General features: G+C 34.6%; 1 protein-coding gene across 1 annotated transcript; it reads left to right on the plus strand.

Annotated features, from left to right (window-relative positions):
- The first annotated feature begins 13,749 nt into the window (after positions 1 to 13,749).
- Positions 13,750 to 16,421, plus strand: LOC113295316 (metal tolerance protein 10-like). The gene is made up of 6 exons (XM_026543666.1): positions 13,750 to 14,178; positions 14,288 to 14,397; positions 14,544 to 14,789; positions 15,127 to 15,207; positions 15,371 to 15,601; positions 15,689 to 16,421. The coding sequence occupies exons 1-6, from the start codon at positions 13,986 to 13,988 to the stop codon at positions 16,034 to 16,036; spliced, it is 1,209 nt and encodes a 402-aa protein (XP_026399451.1). The 5' UTR covers positions 13,750 to 13,985; the 3' UTR covers positions 16,037 to 16,421.
- Positions 16,422 to 17,108: the final 687 nt, after the last annotated feature.

Genomic DNA, 17,108 nt, shown 5'->3' on the forward strand with positions numbered 1-17,108 from the left:
TCCAAAATATCTTCTTTCAATGCGTCGATTAAGATTATTGTGAGGTGATTGATAATACTAGGTTGTGCTTCGGGAATATAAGTTTGGGTTATCAATTGGTTCATGTTCACCTTGATTTATCAAAAGACGGAACAAAACTCGTAGGTATTTCTGTGGGAGACAGATTTATCTATTACCGTCGACTTCTCTGTGTGATGCATATTTGTTTATTAAAGTCTTCGACTTTGGGTGATAAAAACTCTTAGTTGTGGGTGAGATCAGCTAAGGGAATCAAGTGCGTAGTATCCTGCTGGGATCAGAGACATAAGGAGCGGAATTGTACCTTGGATCAGTGTGATATTGATTGGGGTTCAACTACAGTCCAGACCGAAGTTAGTTTGTAGTAGGCTAGTGTCTGTAACGGCTTAATACAGTGTGTGTTCAATCTAGACCAGGTCCCGGGGTTTTCTGCGTTTGCGGTTTCCTCGTTAACAAAACTTCTGGTGTTCTGTGTTATTTGTTTTCTGCATTATATTGTTTATCTTTATAATTGAAATATCACAGGTTGTGCGTTTGAATCAATCAATTGGGAAATCCGACCTTTGGTTGTTGATTGAAATTGATTGATCCTTGAACATTGGTCTTTGGTACCGTTCAAGTGATTTCTCTTGTATTCAATTAGACTCGCAGATTTCTATTTGCTTGAGTAAGAATTGAATCGTTAAAGAGAGATATAACTCTTTGATATACTTTATTAAGATTGAGTCTAGTGATTCTCTTGAAAGTATATTGGAATTAGTCCATAAAGATTGCTATTCGAAATATTGGGTGTGGTTGTTGTACCCCCGCTTTTTCACTTCTCATTCTTCAGGTCTTCGGAGTAATACTTGTACGTCTCAACATTCCTAGACTTTCTAGTCTAATCTAATCGAAGTTGACTCTAGTATTTAATCAAGCGACTTTAGATGAGTTTTGATACTAAAATATGACAACCAAACTTGACATACCAACGCTTGGTGGGTTCAACCGAGCTATGCTCTAACAATCTCCCCCTTTGTCAATTTTAGTGACAAAACTCTATTAGATATGAAGATAAACGAATTACAAAATAAATCATTGTTTATACGCTTGATTCCAAGTTTCAACATCACGATAACCTGCATATATTCAAAAATAAATGTCGTTGTTGACATTTGAATAACAAAAGCTTTTACTCCCCCTAAAGGAAGGCTGGGTAACTATTCAATCCGAACATTTTTGTTATTCCCCTTTGTAGTATGAAATACTACACAACATGATGATATGTTTCTCCCCCCTTAGTCTATGCTTTCCTCTTTCGTTAGATATAATGTTTAAGCACATATATCATTTCCTAGTGATTAAAAATCACTTGTTTACTCCATATATATATCTCTCCCTTTTCGTCACAAAAATGACAAAGGTACGAGCAAAAAAAAGGACAAACCGAAAGTATCTTACAAATCCATAAGACTTGTACAACCTATAAGAGTTAAGCAGGAAGGTTTCACATACCATTTTAGATAACCAATACTAAAACCGAAACTACAAAAGTAATTTATCTTTAGTATGTCATCAAGGAAACAATTGCTCGAAGCAATTTTCCCTATAGTCCGACAAACTGACTAAGATAACTTAATTCTTTTATCGAACCGAGTTTCTATGCACAATCGCTCATTTTGATAAGATACAAATAGAAATCAGAATTAACTCTTATCAGGCTCTAATTATTCCATAAACTAACTTATACCTTTCCCTTTAGACAAGATAAACACTAGGTTAGTTAACTAGTTTTTCTTGTCAAGAAATTCGATTAGACTTGAATAACCGAATCCTCCAATTCATAAGTCTAAGTAAGATCATAATTAACTTAGTTTCTCTTATCTCGAATCAAACTGACTAAACAAATGAACCTGTAATTTTGTTATTCCAAAAACAATAGAAACAAAATAAATAAATTGACTTGCTATAGTTTTCCTTAACCGGAAGCAATTGAAATAAATATAACTAAAGTAAGTACCGCAATTGTACCGAATTTCATTAAGAAAAAACACTTGATACCAAACAATAAAGAAGATACCAAATCATAAGGCAAATTAATTGACACAATTTTTCTTAACCAGAAACAAGTGAATTAAAATAATCAATCCATACAACATAATGTAACATATCAATTATACCGAAATTTTGTTAAGCAAAAGCAAAATATATGCAATAAACTCAAGCTTTTCTTAACAAGAAAAACGATTAACTAACAATAAAAATTGTTACTTCAAATTCCCAGCCACTTCTCCCTAGAAAGATATATATATATATCGTTTAAGCGCAAGTTCAAATAAGAACTCTACCCCAGTTAGTTATCATCCTCTCGCAAGAACAAAAAAGCAAAAAAAAGAGCAACCTTTACCAGAGAAAGGTTGAATCAGTTTTAACTAATCCGTGCCAATAGCAAAGGTTTAAACCCGAAACTTATATGTTATGCTAAACATACTTATGTAAACAAAATCTGATTATCAATATATTGTGACTTTTCACACATGAGTTTCAACCGGAACACCTTATGATCCTTTGATTGTTGGTATAAAACTTAATCCCGTTAAATAAAAAATCCACACAAATTATAAAGGAAACACAATATGGGATCGAACATTTAGGTTAATAAAAACCGAAACTAATATCTCATAATTCGAGAGAAAATAGCATAAAATATATTCACACAAGTATGCAATCGGAAACTATCAAATAATGAAATAAAGATTATAAAATAAAGTTTTATTTATTCATAATAGATAGTTGTATTCAATATAGACCTTATACAAAATATCGAAATAAATCAACAAATTGATGTCTATTTCCTGGATCAAGTATCGCAGCATATGACTTAATCCTTAGTGGTGCTATGATTGTTCACTGAGGTTTCTTCAGTGTCCAAACTCTTGAAGCACATATAGAGAGACTTGTCAGTAACCACTTCTTGTTGTTCAATTTTTCAACTTGTTTCTTCATGTCTGCAAGTTCAGCTATTGTTTCTTCAATTCTATCCTTCAGCCGATCTTAATTTCGACCATTATTATGAGATTAGTTCTTAGTTATTCAAAACCATTGATAAAGTTTACCATACTATCAGTAGGTATCCACTTGGTTTCTTTCGGATCTTGAAAGTTGAAATCCAGAAGACATGACTGATCTTGTGATCCAGTAGAACTATCAAATTCATAATGAGACAAAAATTTTGAGCTGATTTTCTTCTTCCTTTCTGTATTGATTCCCAGAAAATTCTCAAATTTAAGAACTTCCTCCTTATTATCCTTTGTAATACTGCGAGTTATTGGAGGCATGCTTAAAGATTTGGATAAGAATTAATCATGATTTCTTAATACAAGCAAGAGGTGTTAGAGCACTGCTCGTTCGAACTCGCATGCGTTGCTATCTCAAGCATGTTTGTCAATGTTAGTGATCAAAACTATAAGTCTTGATTTCTAGCCTATTTATAGATGTCTCGGACTAGGACATAGTTTGTGCAGTTGATCTTAGACTTCACGGCGCTTATCACTTGAAGACGAAGAACTACTAAGGAGAGCTTATGGAACTTCATCGACAAAAGGTATGTGGAGACTTAAACTCATCTATCACTTGGAAAGTCTATTTCTAATCCATCTCCTATATTGAGACATAAGTCGTGTTACGATATAGTTTTCTCTATACACGTTTGAGATTTCGAGCTGAGTATATCTCGCTTACATATTTCTCGAAATATATGTTGGTAAGCTTTCGCTTCAGCCAATTTCATCTTATATCATGAGAAAATTTCCGAGTAACATCTTACATGGTTTGTGTGATACAATCATTTAGTGTAAGACTTGGAATGTTTCCATAATGATTATTTCAATATCTTGAAAGTCGCTTTGATGCTAATAGTGTGTGAAAACGGCTATTGTCATTATAGAAGAATGTTTCAATGATTGAAATAAAGAGTTTAGAATCTTGGAACCATATTTGGATATAAGCATAGTTGGTTCGCACATTAATGTATAATTCCAAAACCGGGAGCCTAAAGTATGCATACTTGTGTGTATACAAAAATGTTGTAGGAGACTGGGTAAGTATGCATACCCGTACGCATACTGGCGGAAGTTCACATCCGTGAATTTCTGCTGAGTTTGAAAACCAAAACCAAACTCATCCGGTTACCTAAAGTACGCGTACCCGTACGCATACTGGAAAAAGTTCACGTCCGTGAATTTCTGCTGAGTTTGAAAACTAGAACAAACTCAAATCCGGTTGCTTAAGTACGCATACCCGTACGCATACTTAAGTGGTTACTTTCTAAAATCGGTTGTACATGAACCTAAAACATTTATCAATAAGGAATGTAATCTCTGCAAACCATGGCTATAATGTTCATGTATTGATTCGAGTGAATCAAGCCGATTTTGCTTCAATTGTGTTCTTGTATAAATCCATGAGAATATAACAATTGAACAACTCTTTAACTAGTTTCATTTGAGTCATTTGAACTAGTGATGGTTAAGATGAATAAGGTTGATATGAGAGTAATCATATGGATAACCTAGGTTAACTATTTGTGAACCAACATGGTGTACACGTTTGGGTACGGTTACATAAACCTAAATGAGGCTACATTTCATTTGTGTGTAACGAGCTAAGTTCGATATAACGGTTGAAAGATATTATCTTGGTTGAATCAGGCTTTTCATCTAACGGTGAATATTGAATGCTTTGTTACCAAGGTATCTTGGATTGCAAACCCTGATTTGAAAATTATATAAAGGAGAACTCTAGCAACTGGGAAACCTAATCCTCACACCTCATGTGTGTTACTAGTTGCATGACTAGAGTCGATTCTCCTTTAACCTTAGGTTTCTTCTCGAGACCCTGTAGGTTAACGACTTTAAGACTTCATTAGGATTGTGAAGCCAGACCCAACTATTCTCTTTATAGTTGTGTGATCTGATCTTGTTGTTTCTATCGTGATTGAGTGCAATTGTAAAATTGGCTTGAGATTTATATATCCGATATGCAAGATAGAAAAATAATCACAAACACCTTCATCTCATCGTTTGTGATTCCACAATAACTTGTTTCGCTAGTCGATTAAGTTTATTGTGAGATGATTGATAATACTAGGCTGTTTTTCGGGAATATAAGTCTGGTTTATCAATTGGTTCTTGTTTACCTTGATTTATCAAAATATGGAACAAAAACTCTTGGGTATTTCTGTGGGACACAGATTTATTCAATCATATAGACTTTTATGTGTGTGACAGATTTGTTTATCAAGTCTTCGACTTTGGGTCGTAGCAACTCTTAGTTGTGGGTGAGATCAACTAAGGGAATCAAGTGCGTAGTATCCTGCTGGGTTCAGAGACGTAAGGAGCGCAACTGTACCTTGAATCAGTGTGAGATTGATTAGGGTTCAACTACAGTCCAGTCCGAAGTTAATTGGTAGTAGGCTAGTGTCTGTAGCGGCTTAATACAGTGTGGTGTTCAATCTGGACTAGGTCCCGAGGTTTTTCTGCATTTGCGGTTTCCTCGTTAACAAAATTCTAGTGTTTGTGTTATTTCTTTTCCGCATTATATTTTGTTATATAATTGAAATATCACAGGTTGTGCGTTTAGATCAATCAATTAGAATATCCAACCTTGGGTTATTGATTTACATTGATTGACACTTGAACATTGGTCTTTGGTACCGTTCAAGTAATTCCTCTTACATTCAATCGGGCTCGCAAATTTCTATCTGCTGATTGCGGATTGAATTAAGAGTTAGAGATATTAAACTCTTTGATACACATTATTCTAGATTGAGTATGACTGTCTAGTTGATTCTCTAGAAAGTATATTGGAGTAAATCCTCTCAGATTTCCAAACGAATTGTTGGGTGTGGTTGTTAGACCCCCGCATTTTCAAGCGGGAATTTTCTTGGAAAAACATAACCTTCATACCGAAAACACCAAAGATTCCTATAAAATATACAGAATATATATTTTATTTCCATACAATATTGTCCGAAGCCCTCATGCTAGTAAGATTATAGGGTAACATTAATATTCGAACATTTTCATTAAAACCCTAATTACAGAAATCAATGTTAACATGAACCCGTCCTTTTTAGACAATATGGATTCGCAGTTTCCATTTTTTGTCATAAGATTTTCTGATAAAAACACAATACATGTGCTCTCGTTTTATGTGCTTCCTCATCCTGAAAAATGAGCACAAATCTGGATGAGGGTGCACAAACTCCATACAACTAAGTTGTATCGGAGTAAGCCTTTTCATGCTTACAGCGAATATCAGAACCATAGTTCATGTTCCTCTCTGGAGGTTTCTTCCCGAAGTATTTTCTCCCAAGAAGTTGATATTTCCTTGTGATGCAAGTTTGATCATGAGGAGAAAATGAACTGATGTGAGAATCTTCAGAGATATATAAATCTCTTTAAATTCTGTTAATGATATTTTCATGTGATTTCTTTATTATGTACATCAGTTTGATCATCAGTGATTATTTCTCTTAACAGAAATTATCGCCTTCCCTTTCTTATGGAAATTTTCAGTAGGTGAACTACCTTCATGTAGACAGAGACTGTTCCGATATGATTGAGGTGAAACCTTTTTCCATAAGTGATTATAAACTCTTTCATCTGAATTTTTTGAGTTGATTTTATCAGTTTGGGGTATATACGGTCTTTCTACTAATGAATAATCGTTCAGTCTTTTAAGACAAGATACTTCTTTTAACACTTTTACAAGAGTATTTTGTAGAAGTACAAGTTTCTTTTCAAGTGACTGAAAGCTATTATTTCTTGTGATCTTTTTCACGGAACCGATTCAAAGTTTCCTTGTGATCTTCTTCCGACTTGATGTAGTTGAACAAATTATTTCTATCATCATGATCTGTTTCAGATGTGATCAAACAAGTCTTATTATCACGATCTGTAAAAGTCGAGCATGGAATTTTGGTTTCTTCATTAGAAGAAATTATAACAGAGTCTTAGAATGAACCTTTTGTTTTTGAGTAAGAGATTTATCAAGGGATTCTACTTTGACAGTGAGATCCATATTCTCTTTGGCTAGAATATTTAGTTGTATGTCTTTTTTCTATGATCTCTTGTCTAAGAACATTAGATTCTGTCTTTAATAATAATATTCTAGTAGACAGAGATCTGATATGCTCTAGGAGTTTTACCAACTCTTTTTCAGCATCTTCTTTGACATCAGTGTTAGCCTCAAATGTACTATTGATCTCTTAACTCCCGGATCATGAGTTAAAGATGTAGTAACATTCTCAACTTTTGCGTATTCGTAATCTTGCACGACGTTAACTGAATCAATCATTTGATTCATATCTTATAGGTTGGATCGCATCAAACACAAATTGTTAGATCTTTTCGTGTTTGCCTGCTCTGGTACCAATTGAAAAGACTAGGGTACCCAAATACACCACAATCTTTTGAATATCAACCTATAAGTCTGGTTTCTTAAGTGATTGTATATGGATAGAGTCGAGACAATACAACTTAAGTCATATACCTTGTGTGATTTTTTATGGACAAGGTCGAAACAATACGAAAACAAGATATTTACTTGACAATAGTTACGGTAATCACTGATTGACTATTAAGATCAATGTCAAGTAATTCGGATTAACATACGTGTGTAATTTACTTAATTATAATAACAATTACAATGCGGCAAAAACAAAGTAAATGACACAACAAGATTTTGTTAACGAGGAAACTGCAAATGCAGAAAAACCCCTAGACCTAGTCCAAAATTGAATACTCTCAGAATAAGCCGCTATACAAAATCTAATACCAACTTCGTATAATTGAGACCAAGTATACTGACCCTAGCTACTTAGTTTCCTCAGTATCCTTGCGCCTTCGACTTCTAGAGTCACGCACGTGAATCACCAATCCTTTTGATCGCATTCCAAACAGTAAAGGATAAATATGTTTGGTAACTACTTTATTCAATCTTAGTATTAAGATATTATGAGTCGTTGACAAAGGCTCTTTGTTTAAACTAATAAACTCTTTTATATGGTTAGATCAATCTAAACTTTGATTACCAAAAATAACCAAATTCTAGATTTGCAATCAATCAATATAGAACTCAAAGAGTAACTATAAGGTGATGTCGATTTCACGCAACTAGGCAATCAAGTCTATCAAAGATAAACACGATTCTAGTTGGATCCCAGCCGATCAAGGTTTGTGCACATAATTCACAAGATACGATAAGAAAAAATTTGTCGTCTTCAAATCTTCATTTGTTTTCAGTAATAACCTGTACAACACAACTTGAACCCTCTTGTGATCAATACAAAAAACAGAGTCTGTTAATAGTGGATTATCACAAGATGTCTTTAGATCCGAAAATGGTTCTAAAGATCCAAAAATCTTCCTAATTAGGGTACTTTTCTCTCCGGATATACGGCTCCACCATAAACAACAAGAATGAAGTTTGCCTGTCTCTTAGGATAGTTTGCAAGACATGCAGACTCAAGTATTTATAGACCAAGGTTGTTTGGACAACAAGTAAATTCCCAAACCGAAAATATTCTCAAGATATTAACATGAAAGTACCTAATTTCGGTTTTCCTATTTCCAATTAATTACCAAACTATATTTCCGAAAACTCCCTTAGAAAACTTATATTCTTTGTCTAGCACATTAACTAATAATATTTTCCATATATATGCTTTAATTGCTGGTAATTAAAACATATATTATGAAAATCATAATTAAATGTTTTTCAATTTTTCGGTATGGGATCACCTTGAGTATCAAGTAATATCTTTGAACAATTTATGATAAGAGTTATGTACATGTTCAAATAATGTCGATATCTAGAAGTTTTTCAGCAAACCCTAATTTCAAGCTTCACACGAAACATAAAGAGATATGTGAATATTGGAAACTCGGTTTTGCTCCTTGGGATCGGTTCTACCATGACTCACAATGTAAGTTGTGATCGGTTATACAATGTTTCCCAAACTAGTTGCGACCGGTTACACCTTGCTTCCCAGAGGTAGCTTGTTATCGCTACACATTATATACCGAGTTATCTTGTGATGGGTTACACCTTGGTTCCCAAAGTAACCTGTGACAGATTATAACTAACTTCCCAAATTAGCTTGTGATCAGTTACACCTTGCTTCCAAAAGGTAGCTTGTGACAGATTCCAACATGCTACACCGTATAGGCTATAACAGGTTATACCTTAAATCTCAACAAGTTAAGATAGGTTCTATTTTCTCATCTTGTATTGATCATTCAAAATATATTCAATAAAGAACCTGACTAATCATGATTTCCTTTCGATTATGAAAGAAGTTCATATATGTACTTCCTTTAAACAAATGTTATAAAACATTATTTCCTAGTGCGAAATCATACCTATATCTTACACATTATCAAGTAACTAAATACAAAGATTATGTTGATGTGGTATTTATGAAGTTTCAAAAGATAAGAGTTTATACTTCGTAATCGAATAAGTTCTTTGACAGTTTGATCATAATGATATGACCAAGTATAACCACAAGAGTATTACATATATAGCTTCACATGTTATGTTTTCAATATAATCCGACTTGAAAGATACGTTAGGAATGGAAATAAGATCAAGTCAATATTACTAACCTCAAGTGGAAGGATGGTGTCCTCGTTGTAGTTGTTACTTCTTCTCATTCTTCAGGTCTTCGGAGTAATACTTGTACGTCTCAACATTCCTATACTTTCCAGTCTAACCTAAACGAAGTTGACAGGATTTAATCAAGCGACTCGAGATGAGTTTTGATACTAAAATATGACAACCAAACTTGGCATACCAACGCTTGTTGGGTTCAACCGAGCTATGATCTAACATTTGTTTTAAATAAAACTCATGTGTCTAAGAATGTAGTATTTGATGAATCAAATTTTGCTTCTCTCTAAATTGTTCTTATACATCATCACATGTCATTGAATAAACTCCTTAATTCTTTGAATCTTTACCTTCTAGTAGTATAACTAGATCTCAAAGAGGCATTTCAAAACCCGAACTTTTTCTAGATCACATTTCATGTTTCAATAAAGTATCATATTCCATATGCATTTGCATCTCTTTTAACTAGTCACTCTAAGCTGAAGACTTTAAACATGCCTCAAAGGATCCTAAGTGGATGGTGTCTATGAAAGATGAGGTGAAGGCTGTAGACATAAATAGAACTTGAGATTATGTTGCTCCTACACCTGGCATGAACATTTCAGGTTGTAATGGGTGTATAGGGTGAAATTAAAGTCAGATGTTTCTATTAATAGATATAAATCACGGCTTGTTTTCATAGCTTATAATCAATTGGATGGTGTAGATTATTCTGAGACTTTCAGTCCCATAGTTAAGAGTATAACTATTAGAATTGTTTTTAGCATAATTGGCACATCAAACAACTTGACGTGTCAAATGCCTTTCTCCATGGTGAGTTAAATGGGAATGTTTACATGCAGAAATCTCCGGGATATATTCATCCTGATTATCATTCGCATGCTTTCCATTTAACGAAAAGTCTGTATGGTCTTAAGTAAGCTCTGAGGTAGTGATTTTCTAAATTTAGTTTTTTTCTTTTCTCATATATGGGTTTCTCAAATCTATTACTGATCATTCAATGTTTGTGCTTCAATCTGCTTCAGTTATGTTGATTTGATCACATTTTATAAATGACATTATCTTGACTGGCAATTCAGTTTCTTTAATGTCTACATTCAATTCTGCACTCAAGTCTGAGTTTGCAACGAAGGAATTAAGATATTTGAGTCACTTTTTAGGATAAAAGCAGTTACTCATGCTGAAATATTGTGTTATCTCAGAAAAAGTATACATTGGAATTATTGTACAAGGAAAAAATATTAGATTGTAAATCTTGATACCCTTGTAGCCAAAACTCATAGGGCTTTTATCATGATGGAAAGACGATCCTTTAAAGTGTAAAAAGTTGTAGGAGGATTACAATATCTGACACATACTAGATTAAAAAAAAAAATTGGGTGAATTAGGTTAGTCAATGTTTGCATGCTCCTGCAGATACTAATCTTATGCTAGTTGAAGGGATCTATTGGTTTAGGTTTCACTATTAGAGTTTTTTTGACGGAAAACAGAAAAACTAAATTACAAATAGCTCAGATCACTAAAACGGCGACAAGAGACTAGGAGATACACGTATCAGTGGAATACTACATCACTGTCAGAGTTGGTGATATCCATTGTCTTAAAGCATGTACGGATAATGATTGGGGCTGGATGCCCTGACGCTAGAAGATCTAGCTACTGATGGTTTTTTGCGGTCTTCTTTGGTATTATGGTCCTCTAAAAAGTGGTCAAATGTATCTCAATCATCTGCTGAAGCTTAATACAAGTGTCTCACTGTTGCTGCAGATAAAATTTAATGGAAATCTTATGTATTAAAGGAGTTACATATTTTTGTTGCACTGCCTGACATGTTTTATTGTGATAATACAAGTGTAATTTCTTTGGTTGCTAATCTCGCATTAGATGCCAGGACAGAACACATGGAAGTTGCCTATCATGCTACTAGAGAACTGGTGGAGTCAGGATTTTTGCACGTGAAGCATATCTGCAGTGAGGAGCAACTAGTTAATTTGTTAGTAAAGGATTATGTTTACCCTCTAATCTTCTTATTCACCTGTTGAGGATTGTTGTTTCTTTTACTTCTTCTTCTGACTAGAAAAAGTTTTTGTTATGTTTCTTAGACTTTCTGTGTTTGTGTTGTTTTTAGTTTCAAACTTCTACAGACTGCCATATAGTAGTTTGCAGGCGTGTGTCTTTGTTTGTTTGTTCCTTTTTATTTTGTCTCTGCCTGTTATGGCTGCGTACATCGGCTTGCAAGGGTATATTAGGAATAGTAGTTAGACGTAGACAGTCTTCTTTGAGTTGACCTTTGACTTAGCCTGAATTTGACAAGTGTTCTATTATCAATTGTTTACTCTCTCTTTTGTTATACACTTTTCACTAATCTATACCTCTTCTCACTTATAGCGCATTTGGATGCACACTCAGTAGTTGCTTTTCGACTTCTGCAAGTCAAAAAGTCATAAGTCAGTTTGGCAATAATTTTTCAGAACGACTTTTTTTTTTTTTTTTGTAAGTTAAAATGTATTTAGTAACCCTTACACCGGTGTTAGTAGAGCCATCGAATGTTGGACTATCAACTTCAACCCTAACATTAGATTTATCTACTTCTAAAGCATGCAAAATACAAGGTTCATACTTCCAATGAACAAAAGTTTAGAAAGATTTAGCCTCTTTAGCTAAGATATCAGCTACATTGTTTGCTGATCTTGGAATATAAAAGAAACCTAAAAAGTTATTACAGAGATTGAACTCTATTTTTACTTCATCTATAATAGATTGATTCTGCCAGGTGATTTGGGATGGTATTCCATCCAAGTAGTCAAAAAGGTTCTTGCAATTTTCCTCCACACTGAATTTGAGAGATTTTCTTCTGCTGCCCAATGTGCAGCTTGTGGTAGCCCCAGAGCTTCTACTTCTTCTGGGGAGATTTTCAGAAAGGTTCTTTCAATCTCAAAAAAGGTTCTTACAATCTTATATGATTTTCAGAACGACTTCTACAAATAGAAAAGTTAGCATTTTGTGATGCAAAATAGTTTTGCTTCTGACTTCTGCTTTTCCATAAGCAGAAATCAAAAGCATATATGCATATTTGTATCCGAACACGCTATAAATGTGTAACTCGACACAACAACAATATAAACACATTATGCATCGAAAAACAAAAAACAATAGAAACTGCAGTTGGTTAAACGGAAAAGCTTCCCAATGCAAAAGAAGTCTGCAACAACCACCCAGATTCTGTTAAGAGGCATAAACACTTAAGAATAGTTAGGTAAGTGTTGACTTCGAGAACTCTTATCTGCCACCAGCTAAGCTGTTTTCTCATATACCCTTTAAATTCTTTCTTCTCATTTTGAAAGTTACCTCTTCACCGAAGTGTGGCACTTGGATCATTGTTGACTTACTCGTGAGCATTTAGCTGGAGAACCCTTTGATTTCGTAATTCGCTTCATAACTGGAAACAGGTTTTTGGTTTGGCAACCCTTATAAAAGCTAGAGTAGTTGAGTTAATGGTTGAGGAACTTCTTAAGACGGTCAATCAAGATCGGCCAAACAAACGAGATGATGCGAAAAAGAAAAAACAAAATTTGATTAGTGACGCTTTGATAAATTTAAATCTTGCGAAACTCTCTTGCCAAAAAGTAACAGCAGTTGAGTAGTGAGATTGACAAATTAGGTCTACCCTGAAAAGTATGCATTCTTTTGCAGTATATCAGCAGCAGTAGCAGCCGGGCAGTTTCACTCACATTAAAAATTATACGCAAAAGAAGAAACAGAATAGCTAAGCGAGTAGCAATTATGTTGTTTTTACGGTATTAGTCAAGTATACGTAACTTTGTTGACTAAGATAGTTCTTCAAATTAGGTAAATTGTAAGCAAATTTTGTTTTATCTCCATAATCCATATATTAGTAATAAACTCCATCGCCTAACCTAAATAAGCTGTTTATTTAATAAGTCATAAAGTTGTTTTCTTATCTTTTAATTAGCTTCATTAGTGGCAAGCCGCATAAGCCTTCATTACAAATAACAAGGTGTCAATATGCATTAGATAAAACCTTGTAGTGCTTTCCAAGTATTTAAGAAAATTGTGTTTAGCTACTAGTGAATTCATACGTAACACCTTTATTCTACCAGTGGAAAATTTTAACTTGCATGGAACATGAGTAAAACTTTTGATTTATCTATTCTACCAGTGGAAATAGAAGGTTTGAAAGGAATCATCTTATAATTATTTATATAAAGAGGACCAGAAACGTAAACAGAATCAAAAGAAGAGAGTTTATTTTCTTCTGTTTCATATATACAAGGGGTTCCAAAAAAATAATAATGGTTCAAGGGGAAAGGTCGGATTCGTTGGACTACAGGATTGAGCTATTGTCGCCGGCTAATGATATTGGTGAAGGTAATTTAGCAACAGAAACTGAGAATTCATGGAGGCTTAACTTTGACGATATTCGATTGCCAGAGAGAAGAACTAATACTTCGCCTTTTGGTTTGTGTGATCTCCTGAGAACTATAAGTAAGTCATAGTAATATAAATTGTTAATAAATTGCTTAGTTTTATTTTTTTCCCCTTCAATGATATGATATATATGATAGTACTAATTTTTATTTTTATTTTTTGGTAGGAAAACAAAGTGATGTTGCGGATTATTACAAGAGACAAGAAAAGCTTCTCCAAGGATTCAATGAAATGGAGGTTGTGAATGATGGATGTTTACCCGGAGCTTTAACAGAGGTCGTTATATTTTTCAATTGTCATTTTGAAGGTGTCAGAGTAATAACTTGGGATGATACTGAAAACGAAATGAAACATGGCTCTTTTTTTATCTAATCATTTATACTGAAATTATTAATAAAGAATTACATTTGATGACATAATAGGATGAAATGAAGGAACTAGCAAGGAGTGAAAGGATGGCGATTCATGCTTCTAACGTGGCAAACTTGGTGCTTTTTGTTGCCAAGGTTTATGCTTCTCTAGAGAGCAGATCCTTGGCAGTGATTGCGTCCACCTTGGACTCTCTTTTGGATCTCTTATCAGGTTTCATCTTGTGGTTTACTTCCAATGCCATGAGAAAACCAAACGAATACCGCTATCCTATAGGCAAGAAGAGGATGCAACCAGTGGTATGTATAACCGAGTCATTTCCAGAAAATAAAATGGATGCCTTTCTTTTCAATCTGTTTGATATTCTATAGGACTATAGGAGTCAAAGCTTTGATTGATTCCAAAACTAGGGCTGTCAGATTTCCGTCTTTAATCTCCCTAGTCTAAACTCTCTCACTACAAATCCAACTTCTTCTTTTTTAATTTGTTTGAACTTTTGAGTCCGGGAAGCAGCTAAAACAAGCCGAAGCCAAACCCTCTGTCAGTACAACAAATGACCAAACCAACATTTTAATGTTTCATTCAGAATCACGGAATACAAGCCACCTCTTGATTATCCTGGCTTACTCATTGCAGGGCATTATAGTTTTTGCATCAGTAATGGCAACTCTTGGATTACAAATATTACTGGAATCTGGCAGGGAACTTATTTCGCAGGTAAATTTTGGTCTTTAGTCATCCTAGTTGTACATATTGCTCAAATGTGGTGCAGATTCATGTTTCAGATTATACCTCATACTTCTTTCCAACGCTGAGGAATGTCCTATGCTCAATCTTGCAATTTGTTTTCATAACTAGACATCTTTCTTAAAATTTGCAGTCCCGTCCTGAGATGGATCCAAGTAAGGAAAAGTGGATGATTGGGATCATGGTGTCCGTGACAGCAATAAAGTTGGGGCTCATGTTATATTGTCGAAGGTTCAAAAATGAAATTGTTAGAGCCTATGCTCAAGATCATTTTTTCGATGTTATCACCAACTCAGTTGGTCTTGCAACAGCTGTTCTTGCCATCCGATTCTTCTGGTGGATTGATCCTACTGGAGCAATAATAGTAAGTTGCTCACAGCACTGTCAATGTATTAAATCGAATTTAATCGGAAGATTTATTGACTAGATACTAAGAACATTGTATATGCAGATAGCTCTATATACAATGGGCACTTGGGCAAAGACTGTACTGGAGAATGTGTGGTCGTTAATTGGGAGAACAGCTCCACCGGATTTTTTGTCGATGCTAACGTATCTAATTTGGAATCATCACGAAGGAATAAATCACATTGACACGGTGAGGGCATATACGTTTGGATCTCACTATTTTGTAGAAGTGGACATAGTGTTACCAGGGAATATGATTCTTAGTGAAGCTCATAATATTGGTGAAACGCTTCAAGAGAAACTTGAGCAACTCAACGAAGTTGAACGAGCTTTTGTACATATAGATTTTGAGTTCACTCATAAGCCAGAACACAAGCCCAAGAAGGTGTGAGCCATCTTTATGTGGTACTTGGTTGGATCGAACAAAATCAACAACAAATTTGAGAGTAAACAATACTTCTCATCACGCTGCTCACTGTAATTCCGTGTTAATCTAGTGCAAGGTTAAGCTATATACATGTAGATCCCTGGATAGGTCATCACTTATTTCCAGCTCGCTGAAATTGTGTCTTTGATTTGGCTCCTGGTTGAGTTTCATGCTTCAAAAAATTAATACCAAGTTTTGTTGTAACTTAGAATACACCACTCAAGGAGATTTAGATAGGAAGGAAAAATGATGGGTACTTGCTGTAGTACGAAATACGTGCTAGGTAACTGGCATGTGTTAATTGCTCTATTTTATTAAATTTAAGTTACCAAAAATCGGGCTTTTATTATACGACCTGGTAAGCAAAAGTCTTTATAATCCGGAAATCTCGTTAGAGCAAGTCTTATGGTGGAATCCAACCTATTCCAAGTGTGGAAAAACCATGGAATGTCAAGTTTAATGGCTTTCAATTTGGGGTTTTCCACAGAAAATCCAAGCAAGGTTCCACGGTTTCGTGGAAGGGTTCGTGGAATCCATCTGAACGCTAATAAGAATAGCGTTTTTTTTTTGTCCGTAGATTTAGGATGAGTTGTTGAAATCTAACGGCTGAGAAAAAAACGCTATTCTTAATAGCGTTTTCACTATTCCACCACTACACTTGCACTTCCATCCACGGTTCCAAATGCTGAGGTGGCCTGGAAGATGGAAGATGGAACTCTTCCACCATAAGACTTGCTCTTAGAGCATCTCCAATGTTAGGGGTGAAGGTAATCCTAGGTGGAGGTCCTATTAATATCTTTTTATTGTGGGTCATTCCTATGTGGCTAAAAAAATGAAAGTTATACTTTCTACCTAAAACTTCATCTCCAATGCCAAGATATTACTACCCTAGAATTTAGAGACAAATTAACTTTGGAATAAAGAATGTAGAAATTTACGTTTAATCCCTTTTTTAGTGGGCTTTGAACGCTTTAGTCCATCTCTTTCAAGCCTAGTACTAGGAGGTCCAAATTTACACAATTTCAAACCAGTTAGT

The sequence above is a fragment of the Papaver somniferum genome, chromosome 1 (genome assembly GCF_003573695.1).
Source record: "Papaver somniferum cultivar HN1 chromosome 1, ASM357369v1, whole genome shotgun sequence".
Taxonomy (NCBI): Eukaryota; Viridiplantae; Streptophyta; class Magnoliopsida; order Ranunculales; family Papaveraceae; genus Papaver; species Papaver somniferum.